The 21,288-nt window shown below is 51.2% G+C and overlaps 1 protein-coding gene across 12 annotated transcripts in view; it reads right to left on the reverse strand.

The window, feature by feature from the left end:
- ADGRB1 (adhesion G protein-coupled receptor B1) overlaps positions 1-21,288 on the reverse strand; it is a 366,154-nt gene that overhangs the window by 137,652 nt on the left and 207,214 nt on the right. For all 12 annotated transcript variants that reach the window (XM_043539002.1, XM_043539007.1, XM_043539005.1 and 9 more), the window contains 8 exons: positions 20,897-21,003; positions 19,375-19,569; positions 17,071-17,139; positions 13,185-13,293; positions 11,329-11,472; positions 6,749-6,824; positions 3,484-3,586; positions 2,192-2,235 (listed from right to left, as the gene is read on the reverse strand). In XM_043539002.1, coding sequence (XP_043394937.1) covers positions 2,192-2,235; positions 3,484-3,586; positions 6,749-6,824; positions 11,329-11,472; positions 13,185-13,293; positions 17,071-17,139; positions 19,375-19,569; positions 20,897-21,003 — 847 coding nt within the window. The remainder of the gene's footprint in view (positions 1-2,191; positions 2,236-3,483; positions 3,587-6,748; positions 6,825-11,328; positions 11,473-13,184; positions 13,294-17,070; positions 17,140-19,374; positions 19,570-20,896; positions 21,004-21,288) is intronic.

Below are 21,288 nucleotides of genomic sequence, written 5' to 3' on the forward strand. Positions count from 1 at the left end.
ACCACTGTCAGAAACTGCTGTCCAAACCCTTTGAAGTTCAGGAGTTCAGCTGAAGTTTGGGGTGAAGGGCCAAGCCTCAAGGACACAAGAGGACACGGGTTACTTGGAGAATACTCCCGCTGCAGAAACTTTCCCAGGCGTCATCAAGGGCAGCAAACCAGCCTGAAAACGTGACGCAAACAGCTTCGCAGCTCCTTCTGCCCGGGTGCACACAGGCAGATCTAGCTCTGGAATTTCCTCCAGTTGTAGACTTCTTGGAGCTTTTCACCAGTTTGGATTTAAAATGCCCTCGGATGAAAACACAAAGCACCAGGGCCTGAGAAACAATCTTCCAGCCGGATGGCAACAAATCTGTCGGAGGTTCTGGAACATAGCACTGATAACAGACCCCCCACGTTTGCACCTAGAGCGCGCCTGCTTAGCTCCGAGCTAACGGCACATGCTCTGGTGTGGCGGAGTGAAAACACCACTAACATATGAGCGGACAAGAGACAGGACAGGCACTAGAACAAGCTGTTCTGGTCTGATCACTTGGTGGGCCGTGATATGAAGCACCTGGATGGACCAGGGAGCCAGCCCCCAAAGGCTGTCTGAGATAACAATACTGCCTTGAACACTGCCCCCGTCTCGGCTGCCTTCGGCTTCATGGCTGTCCCGGCCGCTTCCAATTTCTAGCTCTTCCCTGTTCTAACCCCTGTCCCTGTCCCATGAGTCTCCAGGTCTGTAACGGAACAACCACGATACCTGCACTGATGCAGCCCTTCCCAGGATCAGCCGCGTTTGGTCGTTCAGGCCCCTGCCATGCCGACAGGTGGTATTGCTGGCCCTCCAGGAGCATATTAACTGAAACGCCACAGCAGCCCTGCCATCTCATCACATCAGGGCTACACTGTGCACTGCGGCTCCAGGTTGCCCTGAGGTACACTGGGGTGATTTCACAGACATGCCTGAAGGCATCACTGGGTTCATCGGATTTAGCCTGTGTATTCATTTGTGCTAATCATTGTCCAACCAGAAGTGTATCAGCCAGCTGCAAATGTGCCTAAGTATATGTACTTAATGGAGCCTAATGGGGGAAGATCAGAATTGTTTTCAAGATGATGATAATAAATAATACTAATAAATACGGAGCTTTGTACCAGCGCATTTGAACCCGAGTGAAACTGACTATAAACAGAAAATGAAACCAACCGACCAGCAGACTGAGACACATAAATAAACCAGAGAAGTGGCAAAAAGTGAGATGTTTCTGATCCTTTTTGGGTTTGTTCACAATCAAAGACATTTTTTTCACCAGCTACTTCTTATGATAAAGATGCTCTGACTGACACCTCCTCTCTCAAACTGTCAGTCCCGATTCCCTGTGGCAACTATCAGGTTTTTCACTTAGCTGAACAACAACGCATCAGGAGACCCTAAGAGAGACCCGGACAGGGCTACAGATAACAGGATTTCTCAGAGGACTCATCTCACCACACCAGACCAATGCACCACCTACTTCCATATATTGAGCCTTATTTTCAAAAGTGGCCTCTAATTTTGGACTTTTCCGGTGCCCAACTTGCACTGACTTTCAGAGGGTGCTGAGCACCTACAATTCTGGCTCAACATCTCTGCAAAGTCAGGCTCAGCATTCTTCATCCTGGGCACCCCAAAAATAGAGGCACTCAAAATCCGAGGCCGCTTTTAAAAACTTATGGCCAGTCCCCAAAACTCCCATGGCAAATGCAACTGCCTCTCTCATAGCGGGAAGCTATTCTCATCACTGCTTGGAGGCTTCACACCATGGTGACAGACACAGCTCGATGGGGAGACTGGAAGCATTCTGCAGAACATCAGTGGGTCAGAACCTGGGTCGCACTCTGAAAACAAGTGATCTACAGCCTTCAAATATATGAATTATCTCCACGGTGTTTCTGACAAAGAAAGTAACAGACTAGCAGCAGGTCCTTATTTGGAGCCTGCTTGCAAGGCTGTGAATGGAAATTGCTGAGGGAAGTGGGAGAAAGATCTCGCCTTCTCTTGCCAAGGAAACTGACAGACAAAGCCAGACAGAGCTGAATGGTGAGAGTGAGGGGCCCGAGACAGTGACATCTCATCAGCTGCCTCCCAAAACAGACACACCCTGCCAAGTCCCAAAGCTAATGTGCTCCAGAGGTGAGAAGAGCAAATCAAAACCAGCTGGACTTACATATCGGCTTCGTCCCACAGGATGCAGGTCTGGTTGGTGGTTCCCTGGCAGGAGAGGAAGAAGAAAGGGGTGGGAAGGGAAAGAAAAGGAGATTACGGCTGTGCAGCCAAAAGGATATCTACAGAATTGACATGGGCATGGCATTGAACATGGCATTAACACACAGCGGCGTTCCAAACATGCAGTCCTAGACCTGTGCCCTCTGCATGGCCATCTTCTGCTGTGGCTCAGAGGCCGGGGGAGAAGTGAACTGTACCACTCCCCAGTGATCACACTCACAGTCATCAGAGCATCAAGCAGGAAGGGTGGCTCATTGTCTGATAGATCCTCCCCTTCTTCTCCCCACCCAGAATCCCATCTGACCCTCTTTTGTTGGAGCTGCAGGGCTGCCTGTTCTCGCTAGCCTCAGTCCTGCTCCCGCTGAAGTCCATGGGCTGCAATGGAAGCAGGACCGTGTGTCTGCGGTATGAGTCGATCCTGGGGGGGAACCTCTGGTGAGATGCCACATGCCCTTGATGCCCACTGACGACAACGGGAGATTTACCGTTGCCTGCGTCAGGGCTCGAGCCAGGCCAATGTTGAGCGCTTTCGAAACTCCCCCCCCCCCGCAGGATGCAGGAGTCCCATGCGGGGGCTGTAAGGGGACATCCAGACTGGGAGACTGGAGGCACAGATTGGCTCTTAGACATGTAAATACCCTTCCTGTGCATCCAAGGACTGACTCAGATATCCTGATCTGGCAATGGACCTGCTTTTAAGGTGCCAATGAAAACAGCAATCCGCACTTCTCTAGCATTGCCTGAGAATTGCAAAGCCCTTTGCAAACATTCATGAATAAAGCCTCTGCCTTGAGACTGTCAGTATCATTAGTCTCATCTTCTGAGCAGGGAAACCGCAGCCCATAGAGGCTGTGACTTGCCATGTCCCATAGTGAATCGGAGTCAAATCCTGGGACAAGACCCCCTGTCTCCTGAGTCCTGGTCCCATGCACTAACTGTTACATCGCCTGCCTTCTGGGTTAGGGAAGTGGGTTGTGTTCCCTGTAGCGAGTTTCACTGTGCAGTCCAAGTTCCCAAGGACAATCACTGAGGAGGGAGTGACAGCAGGACACCAACGCCAACCTGATTTCACTGCGCCGGACCTGTGACCCACGAGCCGGGGCTAGGAGACGACAAAGGGTCTGGCGGTGATGTTCACAGCCCATCCCCTCCAGAGAGGCCTGCTCGGCATCACGCTATCGTCAACACCCAAACCAAGAGCGTAACTCCTGACGCCGAGGGCAGGGGACTTACATTGTACAGGTGGGAGAACTCGATCTCCAGGGGCGTGAGCAGAGTGCGGGGAGACGGCTTCACGGTCACAGAGATGACTTTGGAGTTCAGCACCGTGGCGTTCCTGGGGAGAGAAGGAAACCGGCACTTTAAAGAGGACGGAGACAGTTACACAGAGAGAGTCCCACTGGGCTACCTGAAATAAGCCCAGCTATGACCATAGCAGTAGGCTAGGAATGGAATCGGTCCAATCCATGTAGACAGCATCCAATGCACTTCCTGCTGACAGACCCCGCCCCACTGCTGTTCTGGAGCCTCTGCCAGCTCCACTGAGCTCCCTCTGGAACGAGAGCCACGTTCCACGGAGCACTGGCCCTGCAGCCCGAATGGATAGCAGGGCTCCCTCTAACCAACCAACTCCCTGGCTCTGACTCGGGTGGCCGCATTAACCCTTCTCCTGGGACTTCAGTAGCACCAGCTACCCCCGGATCTCAAAGCCCTTCGCTGAATCCGTTAACCCTCACCTCGCCTTGGGTAACGGGCGTGTACAGTGTTGTCCTCAGATAGATGGAAAAATAGAGAAACAAGGGGAGTGAGGTAAGAGCTTTTATTGGACTGGATGAGAAGTCAGAGGCCAAAACTTTCAGCCTGGGGTGTCTAATGTTAGGTGCCTAGACTGACATTTTCACGAGTGACTCGTGATTTGGGGGGTCCCAGCTGGAGATGCCATAAAGGGGTCTGATTCTCGGAGGATGGGTGCTCAGACGTTTCTGAAAATTAGGCCCCTTTAAGGTGTCCCGAGTTGGGCACGTAAAATCAGAGGTGAATCGTGGTCCTCGTGTACTAGCCGGGAGCTGCGGTGCTCAGGTGAATCCATAGTCATCTACCTTCAGACAACCACGTTTGAAAACACTTGCCTAAGAGACTTGCCCATGGTGGCACAGCCGGGAATAGATCCCAGGACACTCCCAGTCATCACTGCACTGACCATTAGGAAACACTCCCTCCCCATTCTGATTCTCACTTATCCCAGGCATGTCTGAAATCATTTGCTTCTCTTATTTTCTATTTACCCAATAACGATTGGGAAAGGCTTTGGGCAGCTAGCTTCTACTCTGGAGTGACTGGGTCAGACTTTTAACCCTTTGACTCCCTCTGTCCTGCCACCCACTTCAACTCCCGACTGTGGCTTTGGTACCAAGGGCCTCCATTTGGAATGCCAGTCCTCTCTCAGGGTGGATCTCCTAGAAACCCCAGCTCTGAGGCCACAACGATCCAAGAACTGTGAGATCGAAGAAGAAATTTAAAATAGTTAAAAATAAATGTCTTTAATGCTATGCGTGCTTAACCTGTGGAACTCAGTGCTCCAGGAGATAATCAAGGCAAGTCAATAGAGAGGAGACCCATACATGAATAAGACTAGCCATTGTTATTTACCAGGGTACACCTGTAGTGACGCCTTTTATTTAAATGGAGTGACTCTGGATTTAAACCAGTGTTACTGAAAACAAAATCTGATCCTTATTCCTCCTGCTCCCAGGAAATAGACTGATCACTAGTTGTGGGTCAGGAAGACAGTTACCCTATAGTACGGTATTGCACAATTAAGTACATTATTGGGGCTATTCCCATCTCCTTGCAACATCGCTGTTGGAGAGGAATGAAGGACTTTTCCTCTGATCCAGCATTTCTTCCATCCAGCCACAGGAGATTCAGGGCTGTGCATTGTTTAAAGGAAACTGGCCTTAATTAAGCAATGTCGTAAATCAGGACCCAGGGGAGAATGCCCTGGCAGAAACGCCTGCGGAAGCTGGTTAGCAAAGCTTATTCACCACTCAGCCAGTGCAAGCTGAAATATCATTTGCGCCCAGGATGGTTATTGCCCTTCCAGTCTCATTCCCAGCACTGTAATGGAAGATATTACAGAATACAGTCCCTTTGCTCACTAATTCTAATTCGCTAGCCACCCGCCACTGCCAGCGCTAAATCTGTAGGTATTTAAATGATTATCAGCGAGGAGAGATGCCCTGGCGTTTATGGTAAATGGGCTCACACTAATCAGTCCAGAACAGATTTAGAAGGTGCCTTAGGATGCTTAATTTACTGCCTCAGTACCAGCCTCAGAAAAAAAAAAAAAATAGAGAGGAAAAGAAAAGCCATTGCTGAGCACAAAAGCTTCAGTGCCCCGAGGCACTTTGCAGAGGCCTGGAATGCTGCAGACATGTGCAGCCATCCATGCTGCTCCGCTCCACTCCCCGAGCCCGTCTTGAGCAGTACTGCTCTCGAATGGCACCGTGTGGCAGGCAGCTCCTCTCCCAAGCACGCAGCCCCAGATCTGTCAGGAACACGGCGACCCGAAATGGCTCACCGCGGTGAGGCAGAGTGGGGGTGATTGGGTAAAAATCCGTCGTGGGGAGGAGATTTCGATGCCACAGTTCTGCTCTTGAATCATACCTGCCCAATGCTGAGTGCCCTTAGCGCCCGCTGAGATCCAGGGAGGTGGGGGCATTCAGCACCTCCTTGCGGGGAGAAAATAGGGAGTGTGCCAGGGAAAGAGGGGACTATTCACTCTTTGGCCTCCCCCGCAGCTGTCCTATTGTGCAACTGAGTCTGGGCAGCAAGGCAAGGATTTGAGAATTTGTTTGATGAGTGGGTTGTAAGGGTTCACTCATCAGCTCTTTCCACCTGTGACAGGTGCTGCATGCTGCCCAGCACTGGCGTCAGGGACAGTGTCCATGTCACATAGGTGTTGTGTCCCCACTCCCTGGTGTCTCTCTGGAGGGAAACCACGGCTATTTCATCTCTCATCCAGACAGATCCCAAGGAATTATGATCCCAGGGAACATGGCAGACCATCATGATCTCAGCACCAGAGGGGATGTTCGCTGAGAGGGCAGGATTCTTGCCTGCCTCTTTGTAGGAGCATAACACCTCAGCAAGTAGCTACTATTTAGTGCTTCAGTGAGCAGAAGGGAAAACCCTCCCCTGGCACAGCTGGCCATGTGGTGTGCAATGCTGCACAAAAAAAAGGAAAATATCTTCCTGACCACCCTGACAGTGATCAGCTTATGCCCTGAAGCATGAACTTGGACTGAGCCAACTTCATGTGCAGCACCAGTTATTAGTGGCGCAAAAGTTATCCCTGCAGAACCAAATCCTCTCCCTCTTATGCAAGTAGCTCCACTGGCTGCCCAAGTCCTGCCTGCCCCTTTAATTTCCAGTCAAGGAGGTGGGTTTGGGGCCATCCGAGTGACGAGGCGCTCCGGAAGGATAAGGGTGTCCTTACCTTTGGAGCGAGAGGATGCTCCCCAGGTTCCGGTACAGCACCGTGCCCACCACGAAGACGGACGAGTCGTCTGTCTCTGCGAAGCGGCAAAGAGAGGGGAGAGAAACACAACAGCACTGTGACGATTACGGACGGTGAAAGCATCGTCAGCACCGTGGCACTGCAGTGGGGAGAGGGCCTGAGGGTAGTTTATGTGGGGCCCGTCCTGCAGGCATTAGACTTCAACGGGAACACATTCAGTGGGGAAGAGGGGAGACAGGGCATGGCAGTAATGAACACAACAGGAAGGGGGGGTGTTTGTGGAGGCTGCTGCACTCAGGCAGGGCCAAACGCGTCTCCTCGGATCTTCACCTCCCCACAGGCTGAAATTTCCCCCCTGTGCTGAGGGCCCAGGCAAGGCCTAGGTGTCATTTATCAGTTTCAGCGGGGCTGCTGCAGTGCTGCGTAGCCTGGGGCAGGCTGAATTTCACACTGCCTCCCTCCCACAAGCCGCGGCACCAGCTCGCACCACTCAACACCCCACAGGCAGCGCTCGGTACCTCGCCGACTTGGACCCTCTATAATCACACAGGCCCGAGGCCCGTGCACGGGCCTTGAGCTTTAACTTGACTGAGCTGGACTGGAGGTTTCCTCTTCAGAACTCCAGCTAATTCCTCTGACAAGGCCAGGACAGGAGGCACGTGCTGGGAGTCTAATCGGAAGCAGCAGCCGCCCTGGCAGAGGCTGGATGGATTCAGCAGTTCGTTCACCTCCGGAGATCTCTAGCCGGGCTCCGCAAGCAAATCCGCTGAGTGGCTCGGAGGAGGAGGTCGCTAGCCCCCACCTGGCTGCCTTGCGGATCAGTTCTGAAGCCGGGCCGATGAAGAACGGTCAGGGAGCCGAGCTGCACCAGGGTGACACTAACAGCTACGCGTGGGAGATTTGCACCCACAGGCTGCAGAGCCCCAGCCTGACCCAGACCTCTCTCCATCCCCGCACGACTCTGCACTTGACATCAGTTCTCTTCTCTCTCCAGAGGATGTTGCCGCTGTCAGGGAAAGAGCCTCAAACGCTGCACGGCTGGGCCCGGCTCCACTGGGCTGGCTCCCTCACGCTGGCATGATAGACCCTAATGCTATCTGACACCGCACAGCCGGGACAAAAGGGCCGAGAGGCTGCAGGCCCTTCAGTTCTAATCCCCGATGAGCCTCCGACTCATTTGTGTGACCTCTGGGCACATCACTTGCACCCCCACCCAGCCCCGCCTCCCTCTCACAACCCAGCTGAGAAAAACCAGATCCGACATCTGAGCAGAACGTTAACGGGTACAAACTTTTCATTGGTGTTTGGCCTGGTCCTGCAGATCCCTACACAGACAAGAGCCCCCTCTCCCCCATTGTGGTAGGTCTGCAGCAGGTAACAACCCCCCGCTGCCCCTGGCTCTCACACTCGCGTGATATCATGGGTGAGCAGAAAACTTTAACCCCATGGGCCTGATTCTCATTTACACCCTTCTGGGAATGCAAAGAGGCTGTCGTGTAAATGAGACTCAGGTCTGAATTTCTTGGGTCTTTATCAAGACTTTAGCGACGTAACTGCCCCATCTTACTTATGTGCAAAGATGACAGAACAAGAAGCAATGATCTCAAGTTGCAGTGGGGGAGGTCTAGGTTGGATATTAGGAAACACTATTTCACTAGGAAGGTGGGGAAGCACTGGAATGGGTTCCCTAGGGAGGTGGTGGAATCTCCATCCTTAGAGGTTTTTAAGGCCTGGCTTGACAAAGCCCCGGCTCGGATGATTTAGTTGGGGATTGGTCCTGCTTTGAGCAGGGGGTTGGACTAGATGACTTCCTGAGGTCCCTTCCAACCCTAATATTCTACGATTCTATGAAATTACACCAACAGGTTACCTGGTCTAGCACAGTGTTTTATTTTGATCATCCATTCTTCAGTAGCCCGGTGACTGGAAGCTGTACACTGCAGCATCTGCACACGGAGCTGCAAAGATTGCATGCCCGGCTGTAGTTGCAGCTTGCAGGCATGTTGCATGCCTATTTGCACATGACTAGTTTGAAAACTATTTTGTTGGCTCCTCAGCTGGTGTAAATCAGCATAGCTCCATTGAAGCCAACAGCTAATTCACACCCGCTGAAGATCGGGTCTTTATTTCAGCAAGTTGCAAAGTTGTTATTCTATGAAGCGGTGGTGGCCAAACTTACTGACCCTCCGAGCCGCATACGACAATCTTCAGAAGTTCGAGAGCCGGGCGCGCCTGCCACGGTTCAGGGCTTCAGCCCCATTGGATGTGCCTGCCGGGGCTTGGGGCTGAGGCCCCGCTCCTGCTGATGTTCCAAACCCCAGTAGGCTCACCCTGTGGGGCTGAAGCCCTGAGACCTCCATCCTGCTGGGCAGAAACCAGAAGCAATGCATTGTGGGGGCTGCTGAGGGTAAGAGGGGTGTGTGACTCAAGCTGTTGGGGGGCGGAACCTTTAAATTGTGCCCCCCGCCCCCACTCTCAGGAAGCACCAGTCATCTCTGGCAGAAACCCCTAGTCCCACCTCCCTGCTGCAGGGCAGAAGCCCTGAGCTCTCCCCCGAGTCTGCTAGGCAGAGGGGTGGGGGACGTAGGGGGTTCCACAAGCTGCACTTCAGCTGTAAAAGAGCCGCATGCAGCTCACGAGCCACAGTTTGGCCACCACCACTATAAAGACAAACCATGCCCTAGTATTCTCCCTGCCGTACGCATTTGCAAAGAAGAGATAGGCGCTAACAAGAATTAAGACGTGTCTCCCACACAAGTAATATATCAAGAAGGACCATCTTTTGCTGATATGAGCCCAGGAAATGCAGCTCCAGATGGAATGGAAAAGGATAATAATGTAAGTCCTGATTTGGTGTATTTAACCATTTATTGTGCTTGTTGGAAAGGACGTAAAGCAGTTTACAAGGCAGTGATCTCTTACTAGCCTGAGCTGCAGTCCTGAATTTAGTCTTTGCTCTGCTACTGACTCCCTGCTTGACCTTGGGGCAGTCACTTAACTGCTCTGCACTTCAGTGTCCCCATCCGCAGAATGGTGGTTCTAATGCTGATCTACCCAATGGGACAGACTCTGCAGCTTCATGAATGGCTGTGCTTGGAGATCTTTGGGTGAAAGGTGCACTGGGAAGCCAAGGGATCATGTCAACAACTCAGACAGTTTTCTGCCTTTGTCTCAGCAGAGGACGGTGCAGTCTGATGAAGAAAGCGCAAACTGCCTGCTCTTGCTGATTAAGCCAACCCGCACTGGGCACAGCTACAGAGAAAGGGACAAGGTGCCCCTTTGCAGGCACAATTTAGGCTCCTCTTTTTGAAATACTAGTCTTAAATATTTAGGGCCCAGTCCTGCAAAGAACCGAACACGGCCCACGCAAAGAGGAGCCCTGTAAGCTTACTGAGAACCAAGGCTGACTTCAGTAAGTGGCGTCTACACCCAGTACCCCACAGGATCCAGTGTTTGGAGCTAATCCCAACCTCAGAAGACCTGCTGCAGCTAACGGATGGTCCACAGAATAGCTACAGAATCAGGCCCTGGCTGAGCACTCTAGGATCCAAGCCCTGAGCCCTGCAGTTTTCCTTTAAGATCTGAGATTCAGGACGGCTTGGCTTATGCTCAAGCGGCGGCTGGATTTGCTCTGCTTGCTCCCCCCTCCCTCCCCAGGCTGTTCGGGCCTGATAATAGACTGTCACAGAGCAAATGACCCCCGAGTGATTAATGCCCCCTTTCCTGCAGCCGATGTGTGGTTACAGAGGATTACACACAAGAGCCACAGACATCACTCCAGCTACACGGCCACTACCCATCCAGCGGCCAAGAACTGCCTGCCTGCCCGGCCGCCAGAGCCAGCCAAGCGAATAACCCAGAACGTTTCATATCCACCGCACGATGAATGGCAACCTTTTCTTCTCCCTCCCTCCCCCGGAAAAGCTCCCTCCATTGCCACTCGGCACTGGGTGCCTATTTTCATGAAAAATACAAATCATTAAACTGGTAACACTGCTCCCAAACCGTTCCGAATGCCAAGACATTCGCTCCCAGAGAAGTGTCTTTCTGTGCGCTGGCTCACGGCACCGAAATGATGCCACGGACCAGAGAGAAAACAACACACAACCCCCACCGAGGGCTGGAAGGAACCAGTTCGGGGTCCAGCCTGCACTGGGAGGGGACGTCCTGCCCCGCTGATGGCTCGCCTGGAACCCAGCGCATCGGGTCCCTTTCAGGCTAAGTGGAGCGAGTAGATTATTATTGTCTGCAATGTGCCCCAGGTGCATTGCTGCTCTGGGGTTTGGCTCTGCCTCCAGCTGTTTTCTAAGCAAGAAGCCGTTGTGTCTAGTAATGGATCTGCGACCAAATCCGGGATGTGAACTAATCTCCTGAACTTGCTGGGGAGCTCAGACCTGGATCTAAACGACACCTCATCTTTAAGGCTCAGTGCTGCGTTCAGGGCCCGTTCCTCTTGGGCAGATCCTCACTAGCTGAGGGCAAAGCTTGCAGAGAGAGCATACATGATTGAAACCCCCTTGACGCTGAAGAACAATGATGCTGCAGCGGCACTGCCTTACCCGCGAGCCCCGTAGAGAGGATGCTCTTGGAGATGGTGACCTTGTCCTCGGAGGTCCTGGCCCAGTCCACCATGCCCCTCCAGCCTTTCATGGGGAAACTGATGTCAGTGGCTGCATTGGCGGGGAGTTTGTGGATGCTGAGGACTTGAGGGGAAACAGAAACAATAAGTTTACACTGGTGCAAATCCAGAGTAACTCTGCCGACTTCATTTACACCAGCGTGACTCCAGAGTGACTCTGATTACTTCACTTACACCAGTGCAAATCCAGAGTGACTCCAATGACTTAATTCACATTGCTGCAACTATGAGTAGAAATTCAGAGACTATGAACCATTCAGAGACCAACATTTTGGATTTTCCGCTCTTTGAAAATGCGGCCCTCCATGTCGTATGTACGGTGCAAGGGGTAGCTCAGACCAGACAAATGGCATTCCATTAGCCTGGAGAGAGGTCAAGGCCATATGTGAATTGTCTCAGAGAAAGCCCCTCCTTGCCTATTTGGCTAATGGAGCGCCTTGGGGCAAACCCCTCTTTAGCTGGTGGGACGGTGCCTGTAAGAACAAGCAGGGCTCTGGGAAATGTCTCTCCCTGCCGACCATGAGCTGAGGCAAGCGGGGACTGAGAAGGGATGAGCTGTGAGTGTGCAAGGCTTTGTGATCTTGGTGGCCAAGAGTGTGAGGAAAGCAGAGGAAGACTGGGAGCCTCTGGATTAGCCAGATACTGTCCAGGAGAGCTGAGATCTCTGGCATGGCAGGAGGTATTTGTTCAGCTAACGTCTGTACATAAAGCAAGGTGATAGCACTAGGCAGGTGGAGCTGGAGCTTCTGTTCACTGAGCAGGACCCCCATGCATCCTTCTGTCCCTCCATACTTCCTCAGCCTCCTCCACCCTCAGATTAAACTCAGGACACCTTAACCCAAATACTGCCCTTGCTCCCAGCCATGTGGCCCTAGAGATGGCCCTGGGCTTGCACTGATGTGAACGGGGCCATTAGCCTGGCCAATGGTGGTTTATACCCTGCACCATATGTTCCGTCACACCTGGGTGGGACATACAGAGAACACATTTGCCTTCTGGGGAGCATGAATGCAGCACTCAGCCGGAGATGCTTGTACCATCCCTTTGATAAACTCTGGAGGGAGCAGGGAGAAGAAGGGTGGTCTTGGGTTTAAATGAGTGGGCTGCAACTTAGGAGAGCCCCGTTCCATTCCCAGCTCTGCCAGACTCCTTCTGGGACCCTGGGCAAGTCATTTCATCGCTCTGTGCTTCAGCTGTGACGTGAGGAGAACAACCCTTCCTTTTCCCCCATTCTTTGCCTGTCCTGTCTATTGAGTTTGTAAACTCTTGAGGGCAGAAACTGCCTCTTCCCACATGTATGTACCAGGGCTTGCACCACGGCCAATCTCAGCTGAGATCTCTAGGCATTGACAGAACACAGCTTCTGTTACTGGTATCGGTCCACTGGCCTGGAGTCCCATCCTTTACAGCGGCTGATTCTTGAAGGGAGAGCTGACCTGCCTGCTCCAGCCTCCCTCGGCCTTAGAGAAGCGCTGATAGCTGAGGACAACACTGCTCCACTTCACCTCATTACCCCAGGAGCCTTCCGAGTTAGCACATTGCCTACAAAGAGTAACAACGGGGAGCCTGATCCCAAGGACCCAGGCTGCATCTGTATCACGTGTCTCTTACGTGAGAAGAAGTCGCTGCGTGGCTCCCTCTGCTCCCTCCCAGCCCCTGGCCAGCATTTTCCCCCGCCCAGGCTCACAGCCAGCTCACAAAAACTGCAAGGAGCGATGGCATGGCTGGAATCTGCCTGTGGAGCCGGGGAGAGGAGCGGAATCCAAACCGACTCACCTAGATTGTCCGTCACTTGGTAGGAATCCCGGAAATCTTTCATGCGGAATCCAATGACATCAATGAAATCCTCCACAAGCCTGAACAGCTCCTTAGCATTCGGCCCCACCTGCAAACCCAATAAGGAGAGGTCAAATATTTAGCGGCACAGATAGCAATGCGCTCACCTGGGCCTCTCCAATGGCCAGGGTTCCCGCCAGCCTTACCCCACACACAGAGAGCCGGAAGCATTCTCTGCTCATGCTGCAGTACCGAGGAGTAGTGAACAACCGTGAGGGCAGAGAACTGATCCACGGAGATAGAAACATGGACAGGAAATGACAGTATCAGATTCAGTTTGGGAAAACGCAGCTGATGGCCTTGGAGGAGAATAGTCCTCATCACAACGGGAGGGCTCTGATAGTGACCTACCAACCTACCCTCCTTCCTCAAGGTCCCAGTCTGGCCCGGGAAAGCCACATCAGACATTGACAGTTTTCCACGACCTGCAGTTAGCTTAACGTGGCCAGCAAATGAGACATGCCAGGCCCTATCTTCAGGTGGTGTAAATCAGCACTGCTCCATTTACGTCCGGTGGAGGATCTGGCCTGATGTGTCCACCAACGAGGCCAATTGATTTGGCGCTGCACATGCAGAGGTAATAGACCTGCTCTATGCAAGCTCTGGAGTATCTGCGCCCAGAGGCAAACCCTAGATCCTTACTCATTCAAAACTCCCTTTCACTTTGAGGACTCGGGGGGATCCGGCTCCTGGAATATTGTGCTCAGCTCTAGGAGTCACCATGACTGGAAATACACTGAGCAAAGAGAGGGAGTCCAGAGGATCCTTGCCCGCACCGCTGTTCCCGGGCTGAGTACAGCTAGGCCGGTCCAGACCCACCAGGCTAAGCAAAGGGAACGTTTTCACAAAGCTGTGAAACAGGATGCAACACCACTATTTGAGGACAGCTGTTACAAAAATGGGGGAGCCCATTCCTCAAATCTGGGCACCCCAAGAGCATGTCTAAATCCCAGCTGGGAAGCAGACATCAGAATTTAGGCGGGGAAATGCCTCTCTTAGGCCCATATGTCTGAAAACTGGGGCCACCATGAGCTGTTGTCGGAGGGGATATTCTGACTCTTTACTATGTACAGTTCTCTATTGAGAACTGAGGAGTCCTGGTCGCTGAACAGCCTGATCCTAGCTCCATCAGAGACTGCTGCTCCCTCCAACAGCCCTCCAGTGGGACCCTGGCTTAGACTATCATGCATACCGCACGGATCATTCCCAGTGGCAGGACCCCAGCTGCTAGAGGTCTCCTTGCCAAAGCCTGGCTGTGTTTAGTGACACAAGGCATGACTCTGGGACAATGTTTCTAACCTACGATGACTAAACCTAACTCCCCAAACACTCCTAGACTTAAAATTCACACCTGCCTATGCACAGGAAAATGGAGAGAAATAAGGACCGCTTTGTTTTGTTTTGTTTATATACCCTGTCACAATTTTGCCTGGTGCTTCGATATCAAAGTAATTGCATCTTAGATCTGTCATAGGTTGATTGCACAGACAGTTTAGTGATCAAGCAGTTGTACAGGTAGCCATCTTTATAGGGGAATATCCCCAACCAACCCATAGATCTGTGTAGGAAGAGAATACTGTTAAACAGCCAGGGCTACCATAACAGAGTTCTTGGGTTTGTTTGTGTTTTTTTTTTTAATTGAGAGATGGGAGCTAAAGCCCTGTGTTAAAAGGAATCTGTTTACATGGCATGGTAGATAGTGTGTACCTGCACTTATCCCCTCTGCTAGGTGGACTGAGACCAGATCCAGCCTGTGTTCCCCTCTAGCGGCTGGAGGATTTTAGAAAAGCTATTACCAATCATTCTCCTCTTGGTGCTCATGGGAGGGCAGACTCCAGCTTTAGAACTGAAGTTTTAGGCCGAGATCCTATTTCTCATTCAAATATACGGAAAGTGGGCATCTATATCCCCTAGGCAACATAGGCCATCTCAGCCATGGTCCTCATGCTGTCTATAATAGTGGCGGTGGTCAAAAGATGAAAGACCCTCTGACTGATATCAAAGCAGTACATAAAATAACATCGGCTGCCATGAGAGGGCAGATAGGTGGCACCACAGGAATGAATATCAGGTGGGGGTCAGAGGCCAGCGGGCCAGGTTTACAACACAGGGAAGCTGTTAAGGGAAAACCACTGGGAACGAACTGCAGCCTGGAGAAAACTGCAAGTATTTTTATGATGATCAACTGGGTTTCTGCGTTGTCATGACGACTCAGCAGAGTCCACTCCACAGTGACTGTTCTGAAATGTGTCTGTAGACACGTATTTGCTAAATTGAGCATACGGTTCTTCGCCTCCTCTGGAACCAGCCAGGGTCATCCATTTCCAGATGTGCTGAGGAAACATCAGCTATAGGGGCGAAAGGGGAGCTCAGTCTCGAGGTCTGTTCAATACTCGGTCTATCCCCTTTTACCTAGGTAATGTGCCCCTCCTGCTATCTGACTTGTTTCAGAGAGGTCTCCGAACAGACATCAGGTGGTAACGTTACTGACCTCGCCCACCTTTCAACGTGTGACCTCTTGCAGGGGAGCCAGTCCCTTCCCAGCTCAATCAACATTCAGTGCCTGCTATCCGCCAATAGCACAAACCTTCCCCGGAGCTATTTATTTTCATTTCAGTGTATCTCATCTCTTTATGCAAGGGTCTTTCACTCAGCCCCTTGACGTAGGGGGTCTCAGATTAAACCGGCAGCTTGTTAGCTGCCAGAGACGTACAGTGGCCATTCTGAAGAAAATTGACCTTTAAGGATTCATGTTAGTGCCGGGCAATCGTCTCTCGCTCCTTTGCTGTTTGCTGCCCCTTCTGAGGGGCTTCACCGGACAACACAGCGGGTAAAAGAGCCGCCATATTGTGACCCATGCCTCGTGGTCTCCTCAGGGGAATGCTCTCCACCTGATGGACGCCTGTCAGAAACCAGACCTGTCTGTGGTGATGTTGACTTCCGAGATGCAGGCACAGGAGGGATTGTGTTCTGAGACGCAGTAAAATGGAAGAGACAAGGGAGGAACTACTACAGACAGGGAGCCCTCAGTCAGAGTCGCCGGCGAACAGGCTTTGCCTTCAAGGCAGTATCATTTCGCTCTGATGCGGCTCCCTGGGGCGGCAGAGGGATCAGCGCTGTTGAGCAGTGAGCGCTGCGAGGAAGAATGGCATTTTCAGTCCAGGTTAGGGACAGTGGGTAAGTCACCTACATACACAGGCACAAAATGCAATTGAGGCAGGGTAAGGGTTTGGTAAGACATCAACGGGACAAATAGCAGTCCCTATGCCCAGATAGGATGTGCTTTATCTGCTGAATTATCCACCATGTTCCCCAATTGCCAGCATCCCTGGGGAGACGCAAGGCGACCTCGTGAGGAAAAGGTAGCTGAAATATAAATGAACCCTTGTGCAGCTCGAGCTGAGCCGAAGCATGAGCTCAGATGGCAGAGCACAGTCCTGGCCCTTTAAAATCCTATCTGTCCTGCCTGAGTCTTTTCATACAGGACTCAGACTTAGGAGGAACCTTAAAGGGCCAGGACTGCACTTGGCTCTGAAGTCTAGCATGATCCATTTTCCTGGTCACCACTGATTTCTCCAAGCAGGGTAATTCAGCCTTCACTTCTCTTTCACTGCAAGGAGTTGAGTCACTGATGCCTAGCAGTGTGGCCAGATGAGTTCTATCTCTTCTGGGTGAAACGGATGCCCTTTAAGTACAACACCTGTCAGACACACATAGCAGTGAGATCACCCAACCCTAGGGGAAATGCCAATAACCCCCCTCCCCCCATGCCACAGACTGAGAGCCAGCATTATTTGGGTTGTATGTTTAAGCAGCAGGTCCATACCATCTGAGCTTCCTCCCACTTGTCCCGGTTTTCCTCTGACAGCAAGTTGCTGATGATCTGGACGAAGTTCTAGAGAGGCGAGACAAAAAAGGAAAAGAAAGTCATGGTCAGAATATGACAGAGCGGAAGGACACATGCCCCACAACATGTGAAAGAGCAGAGAACCATTGTTTTAGCAAGAAGAGGATCTGCTCTCACTCACAGAGCACTGTTCTTCCCAAAGCATCCCAAACCACTGGACAAACCAAAGTCCTGCTCCTAATGAAATAAGGAGCAAAACCCCTACTGCCTCTCCTGGGGAGAAGAGTCAGAACCTTGCTCACCACCGGAGTGCAATAGGGCAGCTAGTGAGCACTACACAACTCATTACCCACCAGGCCACAGCAGAAAGTGAAGGATTCTGCAAGCCATGGAGAGCACAAGGGGCGTAGGCAGACATGAGGCAATGGTAAAATGCCAAGAGGGGTTTTGACTATGGGGGGTGTGGAGAGCAGCAGGGTTGCCCATAGTACACCTGGCTCCTGCCTGCTCTCTGAGCCCCTCACTTTCACAGGGGGTGGACTCACGCTGCAGACTGCAGGCCCAGATTTTGGAGATCTCAACATCCCGGAGTAGTGGGGATCTGGAGTTTTAGCTCGGCTAATTACAGAGACAGGGTTCAGAATTCAGCACCAGGTTCAGAATTCGTGGGTGTTCTATCCACTGGGAAAACTTACCGAGAGACATGATGGATTCTCCATCATTTGTAGTCTTTAAATCAAGACTGGATGTTGTCTTAAAGGATCTGTTCTAGCTCATACTGAAGTTATAGGCTTGCTGCTGAAAGTATTGGTTGAGGTTCTCTGGCCTGTGCTGTACAGCAGGTCAGACTAGATTATCATAATGGGAAACCTATCTATCTATCTATCCATCCATCATTTTATCCAGCTATTTCTCTGGCCCCCATAACCAGAGTATCTGACCACTTCTCCATCATTCATGGATTCTCTCCTCACACTACCCCTGGGATATAGAGGCATATTATCCCTATTGTACAAAAGTGTGGATGGAGGCACAGGGCAGATTAAGGGATTTTCCCAAGATCACACAGGAAAGCTGAGCGAGGAACAGCACCCAGGTTTCTCCAGCCCCAGTGCAGCGCTCTATCCATATCCTTCTTTTGGCCCTATCTCGAACAAACAGAGAGGTTAGGTTTCTCCAGCTCAGCCACTCCTGTCCCTCCCCACCTTTGCAAAAGTCTCAGCATGTCTTGCCATTGTGAGTTAATGGACTTTCTCAGCACACTGCTGGGTGCTACCTTCACTTGACCAAACCTTCACTGCAAAGAGAGCCCCACAGGCTGAGATATTTCACCCAGTGAGTAACATGCAGGAAATATAGAAGCCAAGGTACCAAGCAGACTCCAACTCCAGCAGATCTATCCCCCTTCCAATGAAAAGTCATTGCTAGTACTGGGAGTACATTCATGCTCTGAAGCAAGGGCCTGCCAGACTAGATCAGCCACTGCTTCATCCAGCCCTGTCGCCGGGCTTTATGGAAGAAGACAAAACCACTTCCAGTGGTGGGAAAGCTGCTGGTGGCTCCATCTCCATTATAACTGGCTAGGGGGAATGACAGAATGGACTATCAGAGGAAGAGGGGCTATCCAGGCAAGAGTTCTGCTGTGTGTGTGAGAGAGAGAGAGAGAGAGATGTGAAGGCAGGAGATACAGAGTTCAAAGCCATTGATTTTCCTCTCCATTTTCCTCGCCGTTGCAGACACCATGAGGAAGCAGATCCTAGAGGACAAGTTTAATGTTTCAAGTTGTGGGCTGATTACCTCTCCTGAGGATTGATTTGTAGCCAGTCTGCATGCAACTGCTGAAAGTAAATCCCAGGGCAAGAAACCCTCAGCCTTCTCCCACATCAATACATAGACACCTAATACCCAAGGATCAACTCCCCTCTTGGCCATTAGATTGAAATTCCTTCCAAATAAGGCATGAAAATCAATTAGACTCCACAGAAAGTGCAGCTGGATTGAATCAGCTCTAAATGACTTTGCTCTTCAAGTTATTAGTTCATGAACCAGTGGGGATTGCCGGGGGGGGGGAGGGAGGGTTGAAGCTCATTAGCCTGGGAAATGTACATTGGGAAATGAGGCACATCACGGAGGTAAGCAGAGATTTTTCTGGGCTTTCATCAAGTATAAGTAAATTCCAATGCACACAGTGGTAGCCCAAACCCAGTGTGTATGTGCCCATGCCTTAGACTTGCCCACTGGCACCCATCCCATCATGACGTGCATCTCTCTTCCTCAGCTCACCTGTACATCCCCAGCAGCGGGGCTGTAATATGCCCTACGGAAGATCTCGGTCATATTCCTGAGTACGTCGATGGTGGACAGCAGGTCCCCACTGTAGCTGGTCCCATCCTGGGAGATCTCCACGAGGTTTTGCAGCACTTCAGATACCCCTTCTCCCATCAGCCCCCGCTGAGCTTTGGAGAGATGCTCCCTTGTCTGAGACGAGAGAAGAGCACAATGAGTCAAACACACGTTAATCGGGATCAGTGAAGTTCTCAGGCCTCAGGAGCACAGACCAGATGATCACCATGGTCCTTCTGGGCATATGTCACCTAATCAATTCCCTGCCATTGCAGAGATCTCGGGCATTGGTGGTACCTTGGTCTCTCCTGTTCTCTACCTCTACATGACAGTTCAGTCTCCTGAGGACTTTGGTTCAGTGTAGGGTAGCGGGGTGAAATGTAATGGCTTTGATATACAGGAGTTCATGCTTGATGGTCTAATGACCCCTTCTGGACTTCAGCTCCATGCAATCTGGGAGAGTCTGTGATATCTCTGAAAGGTGGTAGGTGGCTATCAGAGGACAACTGAATTCCCACTTTCTTTGTGACCAGAAAGGGAAGTGTCCCAGCAGATTCAGAAGAGGCTATTCTGCCTCATAACCTTCCTGCTGGCTACCCCTGCCTGCAATGGAAGATTTGCTCACCAATCAGTCTTGTAGCTGTCTTATACCTGAGTTACAGCCATCTGAGCCCACAGACGGGAACAAGGATGGTTCTGCTGCAGGCACTGACTTTCCAGACAATCCACCGGAGATTGGCAGAGGCAGGCCAAGTATTTACAGTTTTTATTATTTTGATAACAGCTAAAGGACCCAACCGAGAACGGGGCCCCATCATGCCAGACACTAAAATCCCCAGCGAGAGGCTATCCTGTCGCAAGGGGTTTACAATCTAACTAGACAAGGCAGACAAAGGGGGAAGAAGGAAGAATTATTATCCCCATTTTACAGCTTGGAGCACTGTGTTTTTCTCTGTGCACAGATCTTATCAGGATAACGGACTGAGGGGACAGTAATGCCTTCCATTTACAACAGCTTCCCTCCCAAAGGATCCCAAAATGCTTTACAAACTCTCATTTCATGGCCGCAGAAATGCAGCAACAACACTGCACAAGGGCTTAGGGCAGAAAGAGATGACATCCTATCTTTTAACACTGCAGGGTGAATGTAAGGAAACTGGAGTTTGGCCAGGATACCGAGGTTAACACCCTCTACCCTTGCAAAAAGTGCTAGGAGCCCTTTAAATAATCACAAGTGGCCAGGCCTCTGTTGTAGAATTAGTCCAAAAGACAGAGCCTTCAGCACCACTGCACCCTCTAACACAATAATGGGTCACTGGCTCACTACTGCCTCGGAGGGAAGAGTGGGTCATTACAGGATCAGTGTAAGCACTTTGGGTTTCTCTGGGGAATCTCCCATCTAAGTAAAAAGCGACAATGGGGGGAAATGGATCCATTCAGATGAGAAGTGAATCTCTCTTACCATCATCTGTATATTCCTGTAGTCAATGGAAACACACTTGATGTATGTCGGAGTCTCCCAGTATGCTATCCCCTCTTCATCTAAAGTGCATCTTCGCAGGATCAACCCTAAAGGAGAATGAAAGGGGCATGGAAGAGAGGACAGCTGGATGTGGACAAAGGTGATCCAGTGGATCTATTGTACTTGGACTTTCAGAAAGCCTTTGACAAGGTCCACACCAAAGGCTCTTAAGCAAAGTAAGCAGTCATGAGATCAGAAGGAAGATCCTCTCACTAACTGGTTGAAAGATAGAAAAGAAAGGGTAGGAATAAATGGTCAGTTTTCACAGTGGAGAGGGGTAAAAAGTGAGGTCCCTCAAGGATCTGTACTGTGTTGGTCAAGGTATTCATAAA

The sequence above is a fragment of the Chelonia mydas genome, chromosome 2 (assembly GCF_015237465.2).
Source record: "Chelonia mydas isolate rCheMyd1 chromosome 2, rCheMyd1.pri.v2, whole genome shotgun sequence".
Lineage (NCBI taxonomy): Eukaryota > Metazoa > Chordata > Testudines > Cheloniidae > Chelonia > Chelonia mydas.